The sequence below is a fragment of the Leiobunum rupestre genome, chromosome 6, assembly GCF_980474605.1.
Source record: "Leiobunum rupestre chromosome 6, qqLeiRupe1.1.hap1, whole genome shotgun sequence".
Lineage (NCBI taxonomy): Eukaryota > Metazoa > Arthropoda > Arachnida > Opiliones > Sclerosomatidae > Leiobunum > Leiobunum rupestre.
The window spans coordinates 23,690,708-23,703,642 of record NC_143389.1 but is presented as its reverse complement, the minus strand read 5'-3'; the positions used below and the strand labels follow the sequence as shown (position 1 = coordinate 23,703,642).

At 35.1% G+C, this 12,935-nt stretch overlaps 1 protein-coding gene across 1 annotated transcript; it reads right to left on the bottom strand.

The window, feature by feature from the left end:
- Positions 1 to 4,651: 4,651 nt before the first annotated feature.
- On the bottom strand, positions 4,652 to 11,556 carry LOC149940440 (endochitinase-like). Its single transcript, XM_090179258.1, has 4 exons — positions 11,532 to 11,556; positions 9,629 to 9,814; positions 8,667 to 8,795; positions 4,652 to 4,783 (listed from the first exon to the last, which is right to left on the bottom strand). Exons 2-4 carry the CDS (start codon positions 9,803 to 9,805, stop codon positions 4,652 to 4,654), a joined length of 438 nt encoding a protein of 145 aa, XP_090035384.1. The 5' UTR covers positions 9,806 to 9,814; positions 11,532 to 11,556.
- Between the last annotated feature and the right edge of the window lie 1,379 nt (positions 11,557 to 12,935).

Genomic DNA, 12,935 nt, shown 5'->3' with positions numbered 1-12,935 from the left:
TTTGAGTCCAAGAAAATATCATCTTATATCCCGCGTTTTCTGATTTCAAAGAAAGGTGAGCTTTTTTCCAAATTATTTTAAATTTTGCATAGTAATGTTTTTCTGAAACTTACGAATATGAATTAAGAAAAATCTAATCAAAACACTGACACAAATTTCTTACCATCAACAATTTCATCAGCTTCTTTCACACTTTGAACTTTTACATGGATGTCAACATGTCTATAATTAATAATGTACTTAGTTTAAACATGGTTCATAAAGGTAATTAAAACTTTAAAAATTTTATTAAGGGAAATACTTTTAAATTGATCGATTGTAAAGCCGTTTTCTTTAATTGTTTTCTTTTTGCATTGAGATTACGCTTTGCGGGAAGATCGGGTTGGAACTCTGATAAACTTGAGCAAGATGATGCGTTTGCTTCCGTCTTCTATTAGTAGTATAATAAGAATTAACTTTACACACCGCATAATTTAGGTATGAAATTGAAAATAGCCTCAATATCATTCCAAGGTTTAACTTTGTTTTCAATTTTATAAAATAAAACACGAAAAAGTAGTATTATCTTACCTGAAGATCATAAAACCAATACATTTTATTTATTTAAAATTTTCTGGCGTTGATATGCCCAATAATTCAAACGTATGATTCATAAACATTGCCAATTTTTCTTCTTCCCTAAACAAAACGTGAAATAAACCTAAACCCACGTGAATCTATTTGTTGGGTCCAAAAAACATATCTACTTCCGTGAATGCTTTTATTTTTGGTGTTAGGTGGCGTTCGTAACACAATGCTAACATTGTTTTCGCGTGGAGGTACATCCTTTAGCGAAGCTAGTTAGTTAATCCATGATTTTTGTTAACTTTCGGTTAATTCAAGCCTTTTCACAAACAGCAGTCAATATTTTAAAGCATCCTAGGTAAAACATTTGTATTCCTCCCCAGAAAATACTGTAAAGCTATTCAGTTTTCATTTTATCAAATGGAAAATACGCATATGGATACTTATATTTTCCGGTCAAGCTTCTTATCATTATTTGCAGGACATGCGTCATCTCCCACTACTTCTATCAATTTGTTTATAGTATTGTGACTTTCGTCAATCTCTCCATTACTAACTCTGTAAGTAAATCCTATTTAATGCTTATTTCATCTAGCAAAATTGAAAAATATTTTTGATATTCACTTGATAGCGTTTCTCATTTCTGGTATGTCTCTTTTTAAAGCCGCTATCGGCTGTAAGAGCTTAACGATTATTGTTCCAACTTCTTCGGATTGGGAGTGTAACTGTCTGTCGTAATGTTGGTGGCAGATATACTTTTAACATAAAGACATAAATGAATAATAGAGGATGCCATTTTTTTGGGTTTTTGCTCTTGAACACCTCACTCTATTAATATTAACCCCTATTTTTGGTCTTACACTCTTAAAACAAAAGGTTTATTTTCAAACGTTTAAGGGTTTTTCTTGTCTCATATTTAACACCTTCACAGGTTTAAAAAGGAAGTTATTCTACACCTTAAATAGCATTTTTCCTTTAAGGGTGTTTATTTACACTGTCTGGGGTACTTTTGTCCTTCGTTTTTGCTTCCTTTACTACACCGTTTCTGCTATAAAACTACTCCCCTCAGGGTTCTTAGCTACTCCCTTTAAGGTATACAAGACTACTTCTTTTAGGGTACTAAACGACTCCCTTAAGGGTTCTACAATACTCCCTTTAAAGTGTTAAACTACTGCCTTAAGAGAACAACAACCTACTGGGTGTTAAATCACTCGGTCTATGGTGTAATATAACACTGATTATACATCTTTTCAGGTTTTAAATTTGGGACAAGAAAAAACCTTTAAGGGTGTATATATTAATATATTTTAGACCCTTAATATACCATTAAAAACATTTTTTGTTTAAGAGTGTATACAGGGTTTTTTTTCCAAAAACTAGGTTCTCTAGAATGTTGAAAATTTTAGTGTACTTTATCTATACCGAGGGATACTCGTTACCGAAATTTAATCAAAATTGTAAAACGTTTTCACGTTTTTTGAAAATTTAATTTTTCACCGCTAGGTGTTACATGAAAATTGTCAATCATAAACTTATAGAGCGTCATCAAAGACGTAGAAATATTGTTGGCGCGAAAACAAAAAGGAACTTTTCACCGAAAAAACATGATTTGAAAAAGTGACCAGTTGAGCCAGCTAATATTAATTTTCTCAATTACCAAAGGTAAAGTAGGATACCTTTATGTAAGTCACCAGTTAGCAAACCTTTCTTCAATTCAATAAACACCACAGTAAAATCGAGGATACAATGGCAAAAGAAGGTATTAAGCTTACATGATTTAAATTACGTATGTTGGAAAAATATTAGAATTTTCACGAAAACGCCAATTTTTATTTAACTAAATACAAACAAAATTTAAAAGTGTAGTTCGAATACTCCACCATCAACTGCGATGCAGGCTTGGGCGCGAACAATCATGTGGTCGAAAGCACGTTGAACTATTTCCGGGGTTACTTCAAGCGTTAATAATTCGTTGATGTAATTCTTCGAGCGTTTCAACGGGAGTGGCGTATACTCTGTCTTTAATGAAGCCCCAAAGAAAAAAGTCCAATGGCGTCTGATCTGGTTAACCTTGCTGGCTAGTGTACAGAACCGTTTCTCCCTATATCCATCGTTGTGGAAATTCATTGTCCAGGAAAAGTTTTACGTCTCGTGGCTAGTGGATGAGCAGTGTGCGCAGTATGTTTATTCCTGTCGGACGCTTTCGGGATTGGCTGGCGAAAAGCTATCTTTCTACCAGCGCGCGTAAGAACCTGACATGAAGTTATTTTTTTTGTCGCGCCCAAAATTCTGCACGTGTCAAAGTTAGTGTTGCATTTTCGCGCATACTAATGAAAACCAAGCATTAAAGGGAGTATTACCTCCAAGGCATTCTTTAACGAGGATCCCCCCAAAAACCTGCCTGCCCCTGTTCGCAGCGCCAAATCGTTCTAAAGCTTGGTAAACCCTACAAAATGGGAGGGGTAATACTTCCATTTTGCGAAATCAACCTAGTATTCGGAATCGAGGGTTTACACATACTTTGAATCAGCTTTGCCGCAATACGTCACTTGGCGAAAATGGCCGCTTCGCTTTTTTGAAGCCATGAAATTCCCCTAACCAAGATTTGAACACGTCGTCTCAGATAACGTTCATTTCACGAATTTGTATTGTAATGATGGTTGGACAATTGAGTGTTGCAAATTTGGATACACGTTTAGGAAATGAAGTTCTTATTTAACAATATTCATTTAACACCTAGCAGTGAAAAATTAAATTTCCAAAAAACGTGAAATTTCGGTAACGAGTGTCCCCGGTACGGATAACGTACACTAAAATTTTCTACATTCTATAAAACATTTGAACAAAATCACTTCTCCGAGCAAAAAAATTAACACCATGTATATAAGAGCTATCAACACTACCATTTGCTATTTAGTGAAATCTATACAGGTGTTTTTTGTTCGGACAAGTGGTTTTTACAAAGACTATACTTTCGAGTCAGAAATTTGAAATTTGTATGATTAAGTAAATACACAGGGGGACATGATTGGTGATATTTCATCGTTTTCTGAAAATATTTTCACACTTGAAGAAAACAAATTTCACCACTAGATCCATTTTGTCAATTGAGAATTTGTAGAGCATCACCTGAAACCAAGGAATACCTTTGTTTCTATGAAAAAAAAATTTATCTGAAAAACGCCCAATGAAATGGGCTCTCTCGTCAATATAAGAATATCACGTTTTGTAATTCGTGTCAATACAATAGGATATGGTCACTACAACGTTCTCAATAGACGGTACAATAGTTAAGTTCAGCACAGGCTCGTTAGAACGTTTTGTATTTAAAGTAGATATTTGACGGGCAAATAGTTTAGATAAATTATTAATTTTGAAAGTTCTAACAACTGTTTCTTATGCCCAACCCGGAGCCTTTAATTTTTTAATCCAGCTCGATCCTTCTGGAAAATCAATAATGTTAATTATGGCACTGGTTTTGGATGCCTTGTAAATTGAGGCTTTTCGGTTGAAGGAATTCGTCGTGTACAACGCCGATCGGCATTCATATAGGGTCTGTTAGGTATGAAAGTGGGGCTATTGAGGCTATTGGGTGCAGTTTTTTATTATACAGTATATGAAAGTGCGCAAAGAGTTTATTTATGGGTTCTTGATATAACTATGAGGAGTGTGAAAATGAATGGCGAGGAGCAGGATGAAGACTCGGAACAACTCCTTCTGCGTTGAGTTGGAAAGCTCTCTCACCACTGGTTTAACCCCAAGTTCTTCCATTTCCCCTTTCCATAATATCTTGTTTAGGTTAACGGTAAAAGTTAGTGTAGATAGCTGATGGCTCGCGTATCAAGATGGGCTTTTCACTATCACCAGCCTGCTACGCATTGTAACACGGCCACCGGATTTAATGGCATTAAAAGTAGCTCGATTACTTGGACGTAAGGTGGTGCCTTGAATATTAAAATAAAACCATTTATCAACATTTCCATTTATTTATTTATATCTTTGGATGAAACCCTTAAAGGGACTTGTGCATTAAACCGTAATAATATATATGAAATTAGAGGTTAATTTATTTTAAAAAAATGCCGCGTTAGTGGCCGGCAAAAGCATTCTTAATGGCTTTCGTGATTGAATATTTTGGCCCGCAAAGTCCTCGGAAATCCTCCACTGACGCTCCATAAATAAAGATTCCACCATATCCTCTGTTCTTAGCAAACTTTGCCTGCATAATACCAATATAAAAGTAATTTTAATCTTTTAAAAACTATAATTTAATGGTAAGTGAAATTTTAATTTCTAATAGCATTTTGGAGCTAATAGTTAAAACTTAAAAACGGAAACTCCGTTGCTTCTCCCTTACGAAAATGGTGGATCAAAATTGGATTCAAATTTCTTCAAAAATTGGACAGATCAAACGGGGATCTAATTACAGACTTCTCTGGATTAAAGAATTGGATACGTTCTTGATCCAATGAGATTCGGATCCGTTCAGGATCCAATGACAATTGGACCCAGTCGCCATCCAATGAGATTTGGATCCGCTCTTGATCCAATGAGATTTTGATCCAGTTGGCATTCAAAGATATTTGGATCCGGTCTGGATCCAATTAGTTTTGGAACATATTTTGATCCAAAGAGACTTTTATCCGATCGGGATCCAATGAGATTTGGATCCAGTTGGCATCCAAAGAGATTTGGATCCGGTCTGGATCCAATTAGTTTTGTACCAGCTTTAGATCCAATGAGACTTGGATCCGAAGAGATTTGGATACTGACTGGGACCAGCATTATAAGTGGTAATCAATACTTTGAAAAATAGGTAATTTTAATTTCATTAACAGCAGCTACTACACTTTTCACTTAGCTGTGAGAAAAACTCACAGTAAAGCATATTTGACAATTTGTCATAGCCAAAAGGACGAGAACAACGGCAAGCTGCGCGGAAATTTTTTGTACATATATAACAAATCATGCCAAGAAACGATAAGGTACTATAATGAAAAGCTAATTTTAAGGCCAAAACCCTAGGAAACCTACGATATCTGCCAAACGTCGTCTACCTTGACCTAAAATAAAGAAACTGAACAAAAAAATGCAAGTGCTCAAAACGCGGTAAACGAAAATAATTGAGGTCAATATAACATAAAAATTAACAAAAACAATGAATTATATCCCCACCCAAATCCCTTGTTATTACCCCTGGTTCCGCTTAGAGGGTAGATTATATAAAACAAACAAATGTTATTGGCCAGAACCAAGTGACGTCACTGCAACTTTGAGAAGGCTAACTATTAGAGAACCGACTAGAGTGAAGAAGGCAGGGAACAGACTTAAAATAAGACGACGCGTAAACCAAAACCACCCAAACGAGGCTACCTTTTATAGCATTTTTTACTAACCTTGGGCGTTACTGACTAATCCTCCAGTTTCAAATCGGCGTGTGGTCCCTTGCAAAAATTGTATTAGTTACATTCTGATTTCTATGCTGTAGAGTTTTATCAAAAAGTTGCCAGTTGTTCGATAAATTTAACCATTGAAATAAAAATATATTTACTGAGATCGATATTTTTCTGGTGGTCTCGCCAGACATAAAAAGTAGTCATCTAATCTCCTATCGCCTTCTATAATTATGTTTATACCATTGAGTTAGGAATATATACTCTAGATTCTTGAACACTCAATTGATATCCGCTATGGTGTCACGGTTGGGACCACTTTCTAAAAACACTTACGGCGGCTGTCATTTATCATTATACGGTGCCGTCATCTATTTTAGAAATAATATATTTAAGCCATCGGCTTAAGTTATTCTCAGTGTTTCTAACCGCTGGCGGTAGATGACGACACCGTACAAGATTCCATACACGATTCCAAGAAAGTATCCCGGCTAAATATCAATTGGATCCAAATTTGATACAATTTTATTTGAACAAATTAATTTGGATGAAACTTGGATCCAATTCTTAGTTAAAGATGTTTTTGGAGCTAAATTTGATACAATTTTATTTGATCAAACCTATTTAGATCAAACTTGGATCCAATTCTTAGTTAAAAGATTTTTTGGATCCAAATATAAAGCAGTTTTATTTGATAAAATTAATATGGATCAAACTTAGATTCAATTTTTAATTAAAAGATTTTTGGGATCTAAATTTGATACAATTTTATTTGATCAAATTAATTTGGATCCAAATTTGGATCCATTTTTGGATCCAAATCTTAGTCAAGATTTTTTGGATCTAAATTTGGTACAATTTTATTTGATCAAATTAATTCGGATCCAAATTTGGATCCATTTTTGGATCCAAATCTTAGTCAAGATTTTTTGGATCTAAATTTGATACAATTTTATTTGATCAAATTAATTTGGATCCAAATTTGGATCCAATGCTGTTGGATCAAACCAATTTTGATCAAACTTGGATCCAGTTCTTAGTTAAAAGATTTTTTTGGATCGAAATTTGATAAAGATTATTTGATCAAGAAATAGTTGATCCTTATTTGATCCCTTCAGGATATAGCTTGATACAAATTGGATCCAATGTCCAAATTCGGATCAAGTCATTTTCGTAAGGGCTACCTTAAGGGGGAAGTCAGCAATAACTCTAGAAATAAGACGTTCTTACGAAACTCCCTAATTCTACAATAATTAAGATATTAAACCTCGGTTTTTTGCATAATTTTGTTAGAAAACTTAACTAGTCAATGATTGAAGATTTATATTCGAATTTCTTTTTAATATTTAATTTTAAATATTTTACAAACATTAGTATTTGGAAACTGGCGGCCTTGAAAAAATTTTAACTAGTGGACCGATTTTTAATATTAAAACTGGTCTCCATAGGTTTGACATAAATCTTGTTTACGATTGAAAATGGCACCGCTAGCCAAAGGAACTAATTTTATATTCAATTAAAAGCGTATTTTTGTGTAGTTAGCCTAACTGACGCGAGAAGTCGCTACGTTCTTGGTGAGCGACTTTCTAAAAAAATAGTAAAATTCAAATGCAACGAGCTGAAGTATCGTTTTATTCCACGAGCTAATATTTCAGCGCCAGTACGTTTTTTAAATGCGCGTGCGCTGCTTTCAACGTTAACGGTACAATAAGTTTAACTAAATCACGTGAAATTGAAATAAATATATTTTTCTAAAAACACCAGCAAGAGACGTGTTTCAGCGCCATCTCTTATATTTTCCCAGAAACACACAACCACTTAATTCCGCCTTAAACTAATATTTTACAGCTATGGTTCACCGGCACTAAAACTTAAAAACTCTCATTTCCATCCTCTACCGATGAAAAAATGCCTAGCTTTATCTGTTCATGCGCGAAGGTATCACATAAGCGATCCTGTTAGTTAGAGTATTTCGGCGTCTGTTTTTGGAAGTATAAATTGTAATATCGGACGAATGGCGAAGCTGAGGTAATTTTCACACATGGATGCTATTTTCGATACCTTTGTGGGAAATAGAAAAATTATCATTCCTAATTGTTAAAAAACATTTTCAATTGCCAATTTGCCATTGCAAAACGAAAGCCCATTATAACTTTTCCATTTAGTGAGTTTCAAGTTACGTGAACGTCTACCAAATATTAAAACCAAATACGACAAGTTATTTTTTATTCGAAACTATTTGATATTTTATGAAATAAGTGGCTCTTTTTTATTCAAAAATATTCGATCGAACTCTTCGATGTCCTAATCATCCGTTTTGTTAATTCACGTGGCTAATAAGAATGATTTAATATTGGATTCTATCCCAAACACCTCTACCAGTGGCGTAGCTAAGACCCGCGAGGCCCCCCCGCAAAACAATATTCGGAATTTTATCCGGTATCTAGTATATACTTTGATATGAAATTAGGGGGCCCCTAAAGCTCCGGGGCCCCCCCCCGCACTGCTACTTTTTAAGAAATTAGCTAATTTAACCGATTATTAATTCCAGTGTTACAGAGCGCCATCAGATGATAAAGTTATTATTTGCTTTTCTGAGATACATTAAATTATTCTGATAAATTTAATTATTTTAACAGCAAATAATTTGAGCATGCGACTGGATGATTGTTCTACCTAAATTGAAAACAAATAAATGAAGTTACTGACTTTTTCATAAGCACTTCTGGGATTTTCGTAGGATGCCCATTGGCGATCCGAAAGACCGAAAGCATAAGGAACCATTCCGTCGTCATCCCACTTCTCTTTCCAATCTCCATTCATTAGTTTGCTACAAATCTAAAACACATTTGGACATTTATGAGTTCCATAGAGACCTCATTTTATCCAACGTAATTCTTTAGAGCCATTTATATTAATACTGTCACTAGAATAAGAAATCCATTTCAAAATAATTTTTAGAAATTTCTTCTAGCCGCCCGCAGCCGAAACTTGCTACTAATATAGCTTGAAACAAAAAAAAGGTCGCTTTAGAATCCTGAAATATCTATTTAATCGTCATTAAAAATTAATATAAAATTATTATCCCGTATTTATAGAATGGAAAATTTACCAAGTATCGTTGTTTATTTTCTTTACGAAAATAATGAATTAGCCAGTTTTAATACGGCGTCAATCTAATTTGGCAGTAAAATATAATTTAAAATACCACATGTATTTTTTTAGGGTTGCAAGTCGGAAAATGTTTTCGTGGAAAATTACTGAGACCTTTTTTCCAAAAAATTAAAAAAAAAGAGGTTTTCATTCCATGATTAGTCTAATATTGATCGCAAACTTCAATTTCGCTCCAGTTTCGCCTAATTTTTTTGAATACAAGAGTAAAACTAAACCTTTAGACTAGTCTAGAATAAAAAGCCTTAAATTTCTTACTTTTCCGATTTGTGGAAACTTTACGCATTTAAGTTTTACGGAAAAATAACAACTTTAATTTTTTTCCACAAAATAATACACAATGGCCATGTAATACAAATTACGGAAATAGCCCTTTTTGTGTTATTCAAAAACATCTTTACACATTTATTGGCAAGACATTGATAGTCACATTTTTTTCCTGAAAGTGAGGAACGTATTGTCTAAACTCTACAAGCCAGTAACGAAAACCCAATAATCACCTCGTAATAGGTTATTTCTCCGGAAGACTTGCTAAATTTTTGCTGAGGTCCACTTCCAACCACTAGCGACCCAAGAAGACCATCAGCTTCCGGAGAAAGCTGTAAAGTTGTTCCATACAACGTAATGCCAACAAACAGTTTCTCTTTTGTGGCACCAGCGTTTAGCCATAGTTCCATAGCAGTTTCCTGAAAATCACCAAATACTAATGGTTTAAAAAATAAATGTATGTACCGTATTTACGATTACACGTAACAAAAATAAAATAAAACGCCGAAAGTTCGTCTGCTCATTCTAGTCTGTGAAGCCTGAAGTGTTGGCTTATTTTTAAACCATGTACGAGAGTCAAAATGCGAAATACTCTTTTATTTATAATTATATATATTTACCGATTTGGTAGTGGCATTGCGCGAACACAAAATGCCAAATATACACGTCATATGGTTTAAAAAAAAACAAGTGTTGTAACGAAGCAAAACGATTTTAAATCTATGAATTTTTTCAATTTTAATAAATATTTTACAAATGAAAAACGTTTTGGCTACGCCATTGCAAATAGTGGCTGCGATACCGACCACGCTAAAGTTGCCTTCGTGAAACCTCGGAAGTTAACATGAGGGTATTCTCCAGTCCAGCTGACCTAGCATCGACCCTAGAAAGGAGCTGGTTTCCGTGCTGTGCCACATTCAGGTGGAATCATAATAAGCCAGAATTAAAGCGTTGTGACGTTCCTGGCGGGCGGTGTCTGTAAAAGCTACACATGTTCAACCAAATTTAAGAGCTGTGCTATTAGAGAGATTTGTCAGTACTCGTCCGAATCATCCCATTCCAGCCCAGGAAAGGAGTTAGATCCAGCAATCAACTCCTTTGTACGAGCTGCCAGTGTAACAGTACAATGTTTAACAATCACCCGATGACTTCTATCGGAATCAGACGGTTTGTGCGGATTGAACTGTTGCAGCAGCTTAAATATTTTAATAGGCCTAACGGTTATTTTTTGGTTAGCTGGGTATCCTTTATGGATTACCTTCCCATCCTTCTTTATCTGTATAAAAAAGGATGGGAACGGGACGTAAAAATAAAAATTTACCAAGCGTCCTTTACTGACTGATTCGGTCAATTTATTAATTTTTAAATATTTAATTTTAATGAAGACCAAATTACAAGTTTAATGTAGTACAAACAGCCAATGAGAAATTTAAATTAATATTACCATCTTTAAAAAATTACTTATAATACACTAAAATTTGTAGAGCCCCCAACTTTTAGATATTGCATTTTACCTATATTATATTATTGTAAAGGTCAACTGATCACTAAATCGTTTAAAACAAAGTATCACAAGCGTCAGGGGCGTATTAACCATTAGGCAGAGTAGGCACGTGCCTAGGGCGGAATTTTTCTACGGGTGCCAAAACTCTGATAAAGCCCCACGGTCCAAGTACTTGGCTTGCCCCTACTTAGTTGACCAGCCCGTTAGACAATGCCCAGGGGCGAAAAATGTTTCTGTGCCTAAAGGCGCCAAAAGGGTTAATCCGCCCCTGACAAGCGTATATTATTTGTAAAGACCGACAGAAAATAAATTTAAAATTATCGCCGCCATAGTGTAAGATATGGAATATTTATTCAAATTTTATTTTTAAAAAGGCCAGTATCTCTCTCCGACCAGGCATTGGACAGCTATAACATTATTGGTGTTAAAGGGCCGACTATCATCTTGATGTTGTGATAACTTAAAATACTCAGCTAAGCTTTCTCGCTCTGGCACTCGGCAGATTCGGGATTAGAGCCCACGGAAAATCACAGAATCAATCAGAACCCGGAATCCGCCAAATTCTACAAGACTGACGGAGCTTCGCTCTCCGCTCTCATAAAATTGGCATACGCAATCGGGTAAATACTCACTACAGTGTCTTGTTCTTGCGTATTCACCGTGACTCGATGCAACGGATTATTTGAGAAAGCGAAGTTATTCCACGCTCCCCACATTTGGTAGCTTTTGACGTGAATTTCGTCGACGTATCTGAAAATATCATGGCGTTTAACAAGTCTTTCCAGCAGCTGTTCTGTCATCAATATAGGGCACGTAAGAAATGTAGATTTACTTGGTCAATTCCGAAACGTTGTAGCCTTTGCTCAGACCATCGACTGTGTTGGGAACAGTAATAGCTAGAGTAAAATTGTGTTCGCGAAATGCTGCCTTCAAATCCTGAAAAAGAAAGTAAACGGTTTTCTTAAAACTGAACTTTATTGGACTCTAGTAATGAAAAAGATAAAGAACTACACTATTACGCCGGGAGTAGTGGCGTTCTCCTGTAATCCCAATCGTCTGGGTGGCAGAGTTTGTGGATGGCCGTGTGAGGACGACCACCAATCCCCCAACGGGTGGTCGGAATACTTCCGCCACGGGTGTCCCCACCCCTGTCCCCACTTATTCCCCCCGTTGGCGCGGCCGTTACACATATCTCGCCCTCTTTAATCAGGTGGACGAGCGGACTGAATTTGTCCCACACGTTACAATCCCGAAAAAAAAAACTACACTATTACTATTTTTATCCTAATAATCTTGTTTTGACGATTTAAAATTAAATAACGATTACATTATTACAATTAAGGTTAAATTACTTCAATTAAATCATATCCATAACTTTGAGATCACATAAATAACGATGAAATAGATTTAATCACGATTTACTCATTTCAATATCGTATTAATCATTTCCAATCTCGTTTTACTGTTTTCAAATGTAATTTAAAATCTAATTATTTCAATCGTGATACAATCTTTTAATCATGAATCATAATTGAATCATGAATTAGTTATTTAATCATGATTAAATCTTTATTTACTTTAATAGTGATATATTCTAATTTAATATTGGGGGGGAGGTGTCCTAACATATTACAAAATCCAGGGGCTAGTCACCTAAGTAATTAGGTGTACAAATCGTAGGAAATAACGAGCAATCACTTAAGAAAATCACTGATAATCAGGTGAAGAAATTTTTTACGAGTGACAACCCCCTCGTAAAAATCTGGTTTGATTCAATTTATACTTGAAATTGAAATTTAGCATAACAGTTTGCCAATAAGCTCTGTTGGTGGGATTTTATATAAAATGTTGATTTTGGCCCAGAGATGGCTCTGATTGGAAATAAAAGCGCGTATTCGTTAAAAAGACAAAAAAAATACCCTGACTATTTCCACATATGTACTGCGGTCAAGTTTATTGGCACCAGGGTACGTCCAATCAATGAGAAAACCGCTGAAATTATGCCTTTTTAGAAATGCAACAACATTTATTGTAAA

Coding starts and splice junctions, on each gene's coding strand:
- LOC149940440 (XM_090179258.1), bottom strand. CDS start 9,805: ATGGAACTATGGCTAAACGCTGGTGCCACAAAAGAGAAACTGTTTGTT. Junction 8,796..9,628: donor GAGAAATAACCTATTACGAG/GTGATTATTGGG, acceptor AATGTGTTTTAG/ATTTGTAGCAAACTAATGAA. Junction 4,784..8,666: donor CCAGAAGTGCTTATGAAAAA/GTCAGTAACTTC, acceptor GGTATTATGCAG/GCAAAGTTTGCTAAGAACAG.